At 36.4% G+C, this 14773-nt stretch overlaps 1 protein-coding gene across 1 annotated transcript in view; it reads right to left on the minus strand.

The window, feature by feature from the left end:
* The window catches only part of LOC114248308 (uncharacterized), a 73618-nt gene extending 59134 nt beyond the window's left edge, over positions 1–14484 (minus strand). The window contains exons 1-3 of the mRNA XM_028181516.2: positions 14254–14484; positions 13377–13526; positions 12195–12271 (exon numbers count right to left, since the gene is read on the minus strand). Coding sequence (XP_028037317.2) covers positions 12195–12246 — 52 coding nt within the window. The 5' untranslated portion in view covers positions 12247–12271; positions 13377–13526; positions 14254–14484. The remainder of the gene's footprint in view (positions 1–12194; positions 12272–13376; positions 13527–14253) is intronic.
* Positions 14485–14773: the final 289 nt, after the last annotated feature.

Genomic DNA, 14773 nt, shown 5'->3' on the forward strand with positions numbered 1-14773 from the left:
ACGAGTATGGCTGCGGCCTCTAGATCTGTTGCCTTCAACTTTCCCTGTGATCATAAATTTTTCCAGGTTATCGCCGTCTTTCCTCGCAATGTGACCAAAATATTCGAGGATCCGCTTCAGACATACAGTAGACAGTCTGATTTTGATGCCCAGTTGCTTCAATATCGACACGTTAGTCCGGAAGGCTGTCCACGGAATTCTTAGCATGCGTCTCCAACACCACATTTCGAAAGCATCGATGCGCATTCTGTCTGCTGCTTTCAACGTCCATGTCTCAGCTCCATACAAGAAGATAGAGAAAACAAGAGTCCGCACCAGTCTGGTTTTAGTTTTCAGGCCTATCCCTCTATTCTTCCAGATCTAATAATAATGTAATATAATGGAAGACGAAATAGAATGAATGAGGAGTGTAGGGAAAAGGAAGATAGATAGCGCGGGTGAAAACTCTACGCTAATAGTTTACAAAACATCCAAGTTGTATCATGTTCCTTTAATGATCGGATATCTTCGTTCGAAGACGGCACTAGAAGAGGAATATTATAAAATCGACTAGCTGACCCGGCAAACATTGTTTTGCCATATATAAGATTTCTAGGGAATTTCTAGTGTAGAAAAAAAAACTAACTTATTGTAAGTGTGTAAGGATGTGGTAAATGAGTGAAAGAGGTATTTAGTGCTGTGAACGATGAGGGAATATATAATAAAAATAACAAAACCTCATTCAACCACATAATACCTCATTATAACAAAAAAAAATGTCCAAATAAAATAAAATATGTTAGGGGTGGACAACCCTAATCACTTAGGGGCATGAAAAATAGATACTAGCCGATTCTCAGGCTTACTGAATATGCATAAAAAATTTCATGAGAATCGGTCAAGCGGTTTCGGAGGAGTATGGGAACGAACATTGTGACACGAGAATTTTATATATTAGATATAACAATCCAAACATATTTGACCTTTACGCAATACGTGTAAATAATACTTGTAATACGCTAACTGGCAATTGCATGTTAATTTTTCTTTAGCATTTACATTATCAATTTCGTTGTTGCTACCTAGATCGCCTAAAAACCGCCCCATAGCTTTGTAGCCGAGTTAAGTACCTACTAAGCTCTAAGAGGTTCGAGGGGTAAAGTAAGCCCCAAATCTGTGAATAGAAGACCAAAATCGGTGGGAAGGAATCCAAAAATGTCAACGAGATGCCTTTCTTGTGACATGCCATTGAGAGCAGCTCAAGTTAAGTTTGCTCTCAATCACAAAAATTGGAATGACGAAGCTCGCAGATAAGTTCTACTCCCAGACGATATATGATATATGTCACTGTGATTTTGGGATAAATTGTAATACCTTTCGTAAAAGATTAATTTGTTTTATGCTCGCCCCGTACTGCGTTGAGGTCGAATACCATTGGAACGTCGCAATAGTTTTTTTTTGTCTATCTAACCAGTTCAACGAGAACAGAGACCGAACGGAATCGAATGCAATCTCGAAAGATTTTACTCGTTACTCGAGAAGAGGAGTAAGTACTCCTTTTATTTTAGTCATTTGAAAAAAAATTCATAAAAATTTGAGTAAAAAAAATATTGTTGTCTCTTTCGTCGTATGAACGTTTGTTTTTTAGAGATTTATTTTAGATGTTAATGAATAATAATCTAAATCCAAATTTTTTAATTTGAAACGATGCATTTTTTGTCGCATATAATATTGTCCATATGAGTGTAATACGTGAACTCAGAAGCTATTATGTATAAAGCAAAGGGCAAAAGCATCTATTCGTGCTTTATAGGACATCTCAAAGCTCGAACCGGCACGATCGTGTTACTTTCACTTCCCGCGTGCCACTTGCGGCCATCGGCGCGCCGGTTCACGACTGACTTGCATCATTATTATGTCATCGGAATCTGTGCTTATCGCTTTGTTTACCTTTCATGATCCCGATTATGACTTCGTCTTTAGCGCGAACCTTATTAGTCGTAGAACGAGGGTAAGCGGGAATCATTATGCGTTCCGTTTTAGAGGGATTTATTTATTAGACGTGACCGACTTCATACATATGTAATATCAAATTATTTTAATAAATAAATAAATAATAATAATAATAATTAATAAATAGATAATAATAATAAATAACTAAAATTTTAAACTAGCTGACCCGGCAGACTTCGTAGTGCCTCAATCGATAAATAAAATACCTAAACTTTTGTATAAAATAAACTTAAAACAAACAAAAGGAATCCGTCCAACGGTCCCCCGTCATCAAAGGAAAAACAAAATTTTTATTTTTATTTAATTCCGAGCGTTTTCATATTTATCTATCTATCTTTAAACCTTCTCTGGACTTCCACAAATAATTCAAGACCAAAATTAGTTAAATCGGTCCAGCCGTTCTCGAGTTTTAGCGAGACTAATGAACAGCAATTAATTTTTATATATATAGATATCTTTTTTTTTAAATATTGTGTATATAATAATATTTGATATAAATATAAATAAATAATAAATAATTAAATAAATAAATAATAATAATAGACAAATAAATAATAAGTTTTATATAAATTGAGCAAATAGTGAGCTCCCCCGAAAACGTTAATCCTCACAGACAGTACGTACACGCATCACTTTTATATAGGTAAAATGGCAACATAGAGTAGATTTGATTAGAATATGCTATATTGTATACTAAAATAAACACTAATACAAAACATTTAAATACAAAAGTATTATACAACGGGCGTTCTTTTTGTTCAAATTGTTTTCTTCCAGACAACTACTACCACAGCGGCGAACTTATTGATTGAAAAGGGAATACACTCATAAATATATAAATATCAACAACATAATGATAATACCGTTACTTTAAACATATAAATAATAATAATAAACTCAAATAAACGCCTATGAAACATAAATGCAATCTTTTGCATCTATTATATAATTAGGCATTTTACCCTAACGCAAATTAAACATAGGTATTGACAACTAATAGTCTTCTATTTTCTTCCTCTATCTATATATAACTAGTCAGGTCATAAGTATTGTCACACAGTAAAAACTTTTCTTTTAGAATGCTGGCCACAAAAAAGTTTATTAAATTCGAATTTCGAATTGTTCATGAAAATAAAAATGTATACTTTTAGAATTTTACTCATTTTTAAATATGGAGTGGACGCTTAAAGAAGACCGTGTTGCAGTTATTGCGTTGCATCGTTGCGGTTACGCGCCAATTCAAATTTTTAACATACTGAAAAATTTGAATATAACCAAAAGATTCGTTTATCGTACCATCAAACGATACAATGAAGACTCTAGTGTAGATAACAGGTCAAGAAGTGGTCGCCCTCGGTCTGTTAGGACTCCAGCAGTGATAAAAGCTGTGAAGGCGCGAATTCAAAGAAATCCCAAACGTAGATGGGGTTAAGCAGAACCACGGTGAAAAGGGTGTTAAATGAAGACTTAGGGCTTCGGGCATATCGAAGAAAAACAGGACATCGTTTGAATGCTCGTCTAATGGACCTGAGACTGAAGAGATGCCGCGCTTTGTTGAAGCGGTACGCGGGAAAAAAATATCGGGAAATTCTTTTTTCGGAAGAAAAAATTTTTACCGTAGAAGAGAGCTACAACAAACAAAATGATAAGGTGTACGCACACAGTAGTGAAGAAGCGAGCAACCGTATTCCGCGTGTCCAACGAGGTCATTTTCCATCCTCGCTCATGGTATGGTTGGGAGTTTCTTATTGGGGCTTAACAGAGGTACATTTTTGTGAGAAAGGTGTAAAAACGAATGCAGTTGTGTATCAAAATACAGTCCTGAGGAACCTTGTGGAACCTGTTTCTCATACCATGTTCAATAACAGGTACTGGGTATTCCAACAAGATTCGGCGCCAGCTCATAGAGCGAAGAGCACACAAGACTGGCTGGCGGCGCGTGAAATCGACTTCATCCGGCACGAAGACTGGCCCTCCTCCAGTCCAGATTTGAATCCGTTAGATTACAAGATATGGCAACACTTGGAGGAAAAGGCGTGCTCAAAGCCTCATCCCAATTTGGAGTCACTCAAGACATCCTTGATTAAGGCAGCCGCCGATATTGACATGGACCTCGTTCGTGCTGCGATAGACGACTGGCCGCGCAGATTGAAGGCCTGTATTCAAAATCACGGAGGTCATTTTGAATAAACTTTAGTGTCATAGAATCTATGTTTTGTTAAGTTCATTTTGGTATATGAATGGCTACATAATGAATAAACTTGTTTCAATTATTTTACATTAAACATGTGACAGAATTTATGACCTGACTAGGTATATATATAAAAATGAATTGCTGTTCGTTAGTCTCGCTAAAACTCGAGAACGGCTGGACCGATTTGGCTAATTTTGGTCTTGAATTATTTGTCGAAGTCCAGAAAAGGTTTAAAAGGTAGATAAATATATATAAATACTCGGAATTAAATAAAAATAACAATTTTGTTTTTCCTTTGATGTATCCCCCGTCGGACGGATTCCTTTTGTTTGTTTTAAGTTTATTTTATTCAAAAGCTTAGGTTTTTTATTTATCGGTTGAGGCACTACGAAGTCTGCCGGGTCAGCTGGTATTAAATAAAAAATCCCTTTTTTCCCTACCTATTCACTGGTACTGGTAGCCGGTTATATTCCAGCTACGACCGGAGGAGTAGGTGAGCTCATGGGCTCAAGCTGAGAGAATTTCCTAACACTAGTCATAGCAAAAGGCAGTGCTTCGCAGAATCTGCCACCAGATCAGAATCGCAATCCACTAAGAAACTCAAGTGAGTTATTGTGGCGGGTAGCCATCATACAACGCAAGATAATTGGCAGATGCCTGAATCTCGCTTACGACATTTTCAAGATAAAGCGCATATATACAAGTTCCGAACAACAACATTCGGACCGTCGGTCTACCGAGCAATATCATACGCTCGGTGGAAGATCTTCCCTTTGTCGTTAAGCTCCCCAAACTGGTGACCCCGACGTGATGTGAACACGCAACCTTCTGATTCATCATCAGCGCATCAAGAACTTCGGCTACCACAATCCCCGCATTCTCGCAGATAAAAGCAAGTCATCGACAGTCGTCCCACAGCAAGCCAGCATCGCAGCCTCAACAGGACCATCGCAGCCGACTCACCGCGCTTCCTGGCCCTACGGCACGCACCTACACTGCCTCATCGCGCAGCATTCAAGCTCAGTCTCGACTCACCGCAGACTTCGAGCAGCACTGGCGACAATCACGCAGCATTCAAGCTCAGTTTCGACTCACCGCAAACTTCGAGCAGCACTGGCACCTGCAAGCTAATCTCAGCACGGACAACGATAACTAAAGTGACACGACCTCCGGTCTCGGAGGGGAGTGATGTGGCGGGTAGCCATCATACAACGCAAGATAATTGACAGATGCCTGAATCTCGCTTACGACATTTTCAAGATAAAGCGCATATATACAAGTTCCGAACAACAACATTCGGACCGTCGGTCTACCGAGCAATATCATCCGATCGGTGGAAGATCTTCCCTTTGTCGTTAAGCTCCCCAAACTGGAGTATATGTGTGTGCATGAAATGTGGGATAAGCCCACATTATATTTATGGGTTAGTTTTTTTATTATTGCTTAGATGGTTGCACAAAAGTCATTCGCATTACAATGACGGTTCGTTTAATCCACAGCACAGATGGCTTGCTTTGCCGAATAATGTATTTTATTTTAACTGAAATATAAAAAAGGGGGTGATTGTCAATTCGCATGTATTTTTGTATGTGTGTGCCTTTATTTTCTAGGTGAACCGATTTTGATTTGTTATTTTATTTGAAAGCTGGTACTTGTGTTCCCTTTTAAATTTTATCAAGATCTGACCAGTAGTTTCTGATATAGACTTCAACTACAATTATGATATTCTCATTTTGTTTTGTTGAAGTCTATTTGTTTTTTCATGTTATTTTTTTCTGTTATTCCAAAATTTACCAGTAACGCCGAATTACGATAAACAATTGCTACATTACCTACTTACAGTTTGCACTGATTCTCGTGTATCGGAACACGCGATGTAGAGGAAACAGCGAGGGAAAGCTGAAGAACATTGTGAACACGACGAGCACGCGGCCTTAGCGTAATAGACCACGTTGCTAATGCGGTTTACGGACATATGGACATTTTTTCTATGGACATAATTCCGTAACACTATAGCCATATTATTTAATAACGACTTCGGATGTATTTTTTCCATAAATCGTTGTTTTTTAAGGGATTTGATGACCTGGTAACTAAGACCTTTAAGTCATGTCTTATTTTAATTTATTAAGAATATATTTTTTATGAAAAATTATAATATGAAGAGAAATGAAATGAAATGAAAATGATTAATTTGAGACATTAATCAACTGGGATGAAATTAAATGAAATGAGATGATATGGGATGAAATATAATCTCAATAAAATGGCGGTAATTTACTGAAATTTTTTTCAGTGGACTTTTTGGATCATCCCGAGAAGTTGCGTCCAGCGGCTTTGTTTCATTTTCCCACATTTGTGCACTCTCACAGATATTAAAAAGTTAATAAAATATCGTTATTACACATTTAAACCTGAACGAACACTAAATAGACAAAAATAAAACAAATTACACAATTTCACTCCTCGCGTTCCCGCCAAAAAATCCCCCGTAAATCGTTTTTAGTCTCGATCCATAGATTATTATAAGTTTCAGATAATGTCTATATATACTAATCTATCTTTTAGATAATAGTCTTTCGGGGAATATCGCAAAAAACTAAAGAAAAGAATCCGCGAGTCGTAATCCCAAAACTATTCTTTAAAAATTAATCACGTCCTTATTATTGTCATCTATTATTTCCATATTCTTTCCGACATTTCGAATAGTTAAGAGTTTTCTCGTCGAAACTTTAATGTTATACTACCAACGTCTATTTCATACCCGATTTTGTGGAACGAATGGTAAACAGTCGACGTCGTCGTAAACACGTCATTTCGGATCCTCCCGATCCATTAACGGTGTTTTTAGGTACCTCAAGCACCGATCACAGTTTTCGCCGAACCCGTCGCTTGAGACGAAGGGCTCGACGAGTAAATTAACCCACACAGCTCACTGAGTTTCTCACCGGATCTTCTCAGTGGGTTGCGTTTCCGATCCGGCGGTAGATTCTGCGAAGCACTGCTCTTGCTAGGGCCAGTGTTAGCAACACTTCGGTTTGAGCCCCTTGAGCTCACCTTCACGTCAAGGCGAAGCTGAAATAGCCTCTCAAGGCTATAGGCATAGGCAGGGGGGAAAACAGCAATTGTTCTGTATAAAAAATTACTTCTTGATATGAAAGGTCTTAGAGAAGGTCTCTTATAGGGGACAATTAGAAAAAGTGACCACCTGTTGGAAATTATATGAATATAATAGCAGCTTAAAACAGTGTAGTGCTGTGTTAAAAATTTAACATTTATTAAGGAGGAAGGAGGGTAGAGAAACCGCGTGGAGTGGAAAGAAACTGAGGAGGCCTTTGCCACGTTGGACAAACAGACGAAGTTTGTCATCGACTCGGCAGAGTCGTTAATTTAATTTTATTATTTGTAAATATCTTTTGTGCGTCTGAATAAAGGCTTTTATTATTATTATTATAAGGAGGAAGGAAGAAGGGGACTTAAGAAGTGCTTCTTTCTTTCTTTGATCAATATCTCGTTCTAATAGTTTATTGTGTTGTTTTTTAAATATTTCCACTTGCTATTATGGCGCCACGTTAGTTGGCTCTCTTTCAGCGGACATTTTTTAACACACAAATATAGCGTTTCTTACTTTTACCCTCGATACTTCGCGACATTTCTTAATAATTTTTTGCCAAATCGATTCGTAAATAGTATTCGTAGTTTAGTTCTACAGAAAAACGATTTCTGATATCTGAATAGATTGAATATAGTCAGAACGAGGTATCTCAAAGGAATCTGTAGACGATATTACCATGTCCACAGTGACAATGAGGGTATGTAGAAATACATAATGGACCATGTAGGAAAGGGGATCAGTCGCGTACTGACTTAACTAGTTTAACATCCCCCTGTCGAGAGTGACGCCTAAATACTTAGCCTTCGAAGCCCACGGTATGGGCTGGCCAAAGGTTTTTATAGCAGGAATGGAGTTACCGTAGGGCAGTAGTGCCAGGTGGTAATTTTGCCGTGAAGATGTCATGCCTTCGAGCTCAATAGCGGCATTCACGTTGTGCCTATGGACTCTATAGTCACTTAACATCAAATAGGCCGTGAGCGCTCTTTTTCGATAATCAAACAAGACCTAGGGTTGAAAGCAGCGTTTTATCTGCCCCTGGCGTTTCAGATATTCACGAAAGATGGCAAGCAATCCGCGAGCTCGTCCGCTTTGCTATAGAAATACTGGATCTTAGGAGACCGCTTCCAAAAAGGAAGACAGACGACAGTACTAATGACACCTTTGATGATGGGACGAAAAGAACAATCGATCCTGATTTAAAAAATACCATATTTTTTTTACTTTTTATTAGCATTATTTACGCTCCATCATGTTAGTACAGCTAAATGAAACGATAGTTTCATAAAAAATACCAAGCATCAATCAAAACTATCACTAAATCAAAAACAGCTGATGCTCGGACCAAAACATGCGCGGGCGAGGCCTTTCTTTCTTCTTATAAAAATCTTCCACATCATATTCACAAATGTGAATATCGTGTTTAATAGAATTCTACAGATTCAAGAAACATCTAAACGATATGTAATACGAACGTTTAGGAAATGAACTACTTTTACCGAGAAAAATAATAATTAGGAAGCCGACTACCATTTCGCCACGCGTTTTTAAAATTTGTATAACACACAACGTTACTTCTTCATGAATATCTAATATTATGACTACGTGAGTATTCATTCGGTTTCGGCTCGTGTTTCTGTATTTTTTTGTAAGTAAATAATAAATAAATAAATAAATATTTACTAACAGGCACGCCACGTTAACTGGTCCCGTGCTAAGTTCGTAAAGAACTTGTGTTACAGGTACCAGATAACGGAAATATATGTAAGATTTTTATTATACACATACACATATTTAATATACATCCATAACTCTGGAAAAGACATTTTATATTTATCATACAAATATCTTCCCTTGGCGGGATTCGAACCCGCGACCCCCTTTTGTAGTGACCGTGTCACTTAACACTACACCAGACGGCCGTACATAAAAATAGCAGTAGGGCTATATTATTCTCGAAGAAATATCCATCTCGACAAAGCGGCACGACACAAGAACCCTCTCATCATGGCCGTCGGTAGCTACATTCCCGATCCTGCGGACCGAATGGTAAACAGTCGACGTCGCCCAAAACACGTCATTACGGATCCTCCCGATCCACTAACGGTGCTTTTAGGTACCCCAAGCACCGGTCATCGTCCTCGTTGAACCCGTCGCTTGCGACGAAGTGCTCGACGAGTAAATTAACACATAGACACAGCCCACTGAGTTTCTCGCCGAATCTTCTCAGTGGGTCGCGTTTCCGATCCGGTGGTAGATTCTGCGAAGCACTGCTCTTGCTAGGGCCAGTGTTAGTAACACTCCCAGTTTGAGCCCCGTGAGCTCGCCTACTAGCCCGGTGACGCTGATATGGTCTCTCAAGACCATCAACTTAGGTAGGAAAAAAAAAGAAAAAGAGAAATTTTATCCCTGCTAATCAATAAAATTATTAGCCCGAATAAAACAGCAAGATAAAAAAAACGTGTCTGATTTTCAGTTCAAAGCAAATCGCCATAAAAACTACATAATATTTCAAACCACAGACAGACATCTTTTTTTTTATTTTTCATTTACATAGATATAATTATATTATGCATTTATTCGTTTATTTAAGTTTGTCGTTAAACACGCCAATATATTATAATAAAATTGTGTAAGATTGTAGTTTTTTTTAATATATATTATTTAAGTAGGCCTGAACCAGTTCTTGTCTTCGAATGTAGGTTGCTTAATAAAATACTGAGGCATCATGTTACGTGTTATTAACAATTCTATTGATTAATACTATAGTACAGGCACGAGCATAAGTATTAGCCCTATTGAACTGCCAATTTTAGGGTAGTTTAACATAGGAGATTTAAATAAAATATATATTTTGTAACTTGTATGATTTATTATAACATAATCAATACTGATATATAAATCTACAGTGGTTTTTACGGATGTTCCGTTATAACAACTGAACCGTGCATCCGATTGACTTGAAACTTTGTATCCATGTAGAAAATACATGTACTTAATGGATAGGCTAATATTTATATGAGTGTTGGACTCCCTACACCAGTTGCGGGGGCGTTAATGATGAGAATCTTTGTGGGGGTGAGAAATAATAATGTTAATTTTAAATGCCCAGCGAAGCGGACGGGTACAGCTAGTAATTAATAATTGCATCGATCCACCTTTTGATTTTATGACAGCAGCCACTCTTTTCGGCTTTGACTCTACCGATTTAACATTCCGACATTCTTCTTTGGATAATTTTTACCACTCTTTCTTTAAAGCAGCCAATACAAACAAATAATAATAAGACTATAAAAATCTATAAACGTTTTTTCTATACAGCTATAAACAATAGGGGTGCCTAATACTTTTGTTCGTGGTTGTACAATGACCAGTACACCTTTTGACGGATAAGAACTAACAGCGAGCAATGTAATTTGAAAATCTCGAAAATATAATTGGAATCGGTGGCTGACGATCTGTTGTTTACAGGTGTTCGGAACAGTGCGTTTAGTGCGAGTTTTTTAACGTTCTCGATAGCGTAAAAGTTAGTTCATATTTGTATGGAATGGGATCGTTTGCGTACGTTTGCCGCTAGGGGCGCTGTTCCAACTGCATACAAAATTGGGTTAACTTTTACGCTATCGAGAACGTTAAGAAACTCGCATTAACCACACTGTTGACTCCGGTATGCACTTGACAACTTGGGGGGGACGTGAACTTGTGCAACCGCAAATGCGCAGTGTACAAAAAAAACAGTTTAAATAAACTAAAAAAAAATACGCTTGTATAGAAAATACAACTAAAAAATAAATTTTAATAAATTTTGAATTAAAAATAGTGTAAGAAAAAATGGTTTTATTGTAAAAAAAAGCGTGGGGTGCATGGTATCAGTAGTTATAAATATTTTATGAACAGATATGAGTAAAAGGGTTATTTTGATAATATCCTGAAAAGCACCCCACGCTTTTTTACAATAAAATCATTTTTTCTTACACTATTTTTAATCAAATTCATTAAAATTTAATTTCTATTTTTTAGTTGGATTTTCTATGAAAGCGTATTTTATTAGTTTTTTTAAACTATTATTTATTTTTCATTTTTTAGTTGATTTTCAATTTTATCATTTTTTTTAAATATTGAGTTGTCATCGGTCCTTAATAAGTATGCCAAATTCCGAGTTAATCCGACGTTTTGTCATCGGTCCTTAATAAGTATGCCAAATTCCGAGTTAATCCGACGTTTTGTCATCGGTCCATAATAAATATGCAAAATTCCGAGTTAATCCGACTTTTTGAAGGGGGTGAAAATCATGTTCAAAGATTCCGTTACATACTAACATACATACGTCTGAAGCTAATAAGAGCGTATTAAAACGGTTTATTTTTCGCTGTCTATAAAGTCTGATTTGAGGATGTGACGGTGACAAAAAATTTAGTGATACTATGTAATGTTGTAATGTCAGTAGCAGAGAGCAGCTGTGCCTCTGAAATTTCTGATGTCCCTGATCCACAGTGGCTACTTACTACCAAGCGGACTGTACACTTGGCTTCTGTAATGGTAATAAAAAATGTTGGAAGATACCTGGAAGACAATATGCATCTGTGTACGTTTTTTTTTGATAATTGCTCAAAGTAAGATCACAACAAACCCATTATTAACCTTAGAGATATCTAGTCTATCTATTAATAAGTAGACATAGATAAACCAATTAAGTGCCATTTTCGTCTATGTTTGTCAATAGTTGTTCAATTTGGAAATGGTTTTTTTTTACTTGTTATGAACATAAAAGAGAGAAATATCCAATATATAAAATTAAGCTATAGTTGTCATATAGTTGTCTTAAGCAGTAATGTTTGAATTTGGAAAATTGGTCGAACACAAATACAACAATATATAGATGTTCTATGTTCATACCTGTATGTGAAATGTTGGCATGGTCGTCATGGTCGGCATGTGTCAGCCCCATGGTTGGTCTCGCGCAAGCTTCATCACTAGAAACAATATGAGGTCTTAAAACTTTACATCCGCAGAAAAGGTCCCAGAACAATGCAGAGGTAGATGTACTGAAGGATGTGGCTGTTCTCACAAATACCAATGTATATAACAAATAGCCTCATAAAAATTAATTTTTTTTAAGCATTATGGAGTTGCAGGCTACTTTCTTCTTGGAGATCAGTGGTAGAAGTGATAATTTCAGATTTGATACACAAAATAACCACCTACTTTTAAAATGAAAGTCAGCATGATAGTCAAGATTATACTATAACAATGTAATGGAACAATTCTATAGCATTCATCTTCTATCGACATAATCGGCACAAATGATCTTCTTAAATTTCTTGCCGCTCTTCTTAAATGTTAAAAATGTGTTTTGTAATATTAAATAGGCAGCAGTTTGGCTCTGCCCCTGGCATTACTGAAGTCCATGGGCGACGGTAACCACTCACCATCAGGTGGGCCGTATGCTCGTCTGCCTACAAAGGCAATAAAAAAAATTTTCATTAACCTCACTGTCCCCCTTCTTTGGTAGGGCTTTTGTTACCAAAGCAATTCAGATATTAGGTAGAGAAGACTTAGAAATACTACATGAAGGAAGATGATTAGCACTAGCCGTTAACTGCGTTTTGTTGTCAGATTGATAGTCAAGCAGACTTATGATATTAGATCTCAATAACGTATTGTAGTTAATATTGTGTCCAATTTATTGTATTGCTACCTTATATTTATTCATAACAAATATTGATTTGTAATGTCATCTGAATAAGATTAAGTGTATATTATTTTATATTATTTTACTGGTGGCAGGACCTCTTGTCAGTCCGCACGGGTAGGTACCACCACCCTGCCTATTTCTGCCATGAGGCAGTAATGCACTTGGATTTGAAGGGTGGGGCAGCCATTATAGCTATACTGAGATTTTACAACTTATATCTCAAGTTGAGTGGCGCATTTACATGGTAGATGTCTATGGGCTCCAGTAACCACTTAACACCAGGTGGGCTGTGAGTTTGTCCACCCATTTAGATCTGCATTGCATTTGCATTTAGATCTTGTATTGCATAGGTAATGATGTTTTGGTATTATATTATTTTATACCTTAATAGCCTCTCTCTGAAGCAAACCACAGTGCGTCTCTCGTCGCTCACACCTATAGAAAAGGTGGTGAGCTCCGGCAAGCCCGACTGCTCCACACACTGATGGATCAGGAACCTTCTGTAGTTGCTAACTGGTGGAAACACCAGCACACTGTTGGAATTTATATTTTTATTTTATGTTGTCTGTTTTATTAATGGGAAATATAAATGGAGCATGCTCGGTTTGCTTAAATTTGTTTCTTAAAAGTATATTTTTAGGAATTTTCACAATAAATTGAACATAATGTAAGAAAAATTAAATTAGTATTACTGATGCTCAAAGAATTCTTGAGATATTTAAATTTATTTATCAGTAATCCAACTATATAGTTTTTGTTTGGTATTACCATAATTATAAAATACAATTATTATTTTTAATATTTATAATTAATATATTTTATATTAAAAATATATATTAATTATAGTTACGTGTGTTCGGTGTGATGATTATTAATGTATTCGAAACAAAACATATAACTTGTACCCTTTTTTTAAATAATCTCGCTAAATATTTTTGTTTGAGTAAAAAATAAAAAAATTGAAAAATTCCTTAATATTACAAACTTTATTAGAAAACCGTATCAGATTCAAGGATAGAAATGTTAAGCAGTTGCCTTTTTTTGCACCCCGTGAATATTTATTAGCGGTAGAGGTGCCATCTCGCTTCGCATCATTTGATTTGCTGCCTACACAATAACCTTGAAAAACTACTGTTTAAATCTAGATGCGAAAAGAAGAAACTACACATTTTGCAACTGTAATGAACGCGTGATACATATACTTGATTATAATTTTAATAAAATAAACTCTTTTTTTCGTAAATAAAAGATATTGTTTACCTGTCAACTCTTCTTGCGGCTAAATAACATTTTAAGTCGTCGTTAACATCGTCCAGGAAATTACTGTCCGCAAGGCTCAGAAACCTTTCGACCGTTTTGGCACCCAGTTTGGCGATGAACTGTTTATTGTTGGAAATAAATAAAAATAACTATTCACGTGCCAAACGGGAAATTATCCATCCATTTCCATTTTCACTCACACAAACGAAACTTTGCGGTTCGCGCCAAGTAACTACACACCGACCATTGATGCACACATGTTAAACTAGTAATGTACAATTCAATAGAGATGTTTAGTTTTGTTGTTTCAAATCATTCGACTAAAAAAAAGTTCGACTATTTCCAGTAGGTGTTTAAAGCAATTGGAACAATATTTCTTGTATGAAATGCGAATACATACATCGTACCTTATTACTTTTTCAAATCTAGACAAAAAGGAGATAATGATTTAAAAAGGAATTAAGGTTCATAATTGAATGCATTAACAACTTTGATATGTATGCTGCTAGCTATTTAGAAG

This window comes from Bombyx mandarina, chromosome 07 (genome assembly GCF_030267445.1).
Source record: "Bombyx mandarina strain Sakado chromosome 07, ASM3026744v2".
Taxonomy (NCBI): Eukaryota; Metazoa; Arthropoda; class Insecta; order Lepidoptera; family Bombycidae; genus Bombyx; species Bombyx mandarina.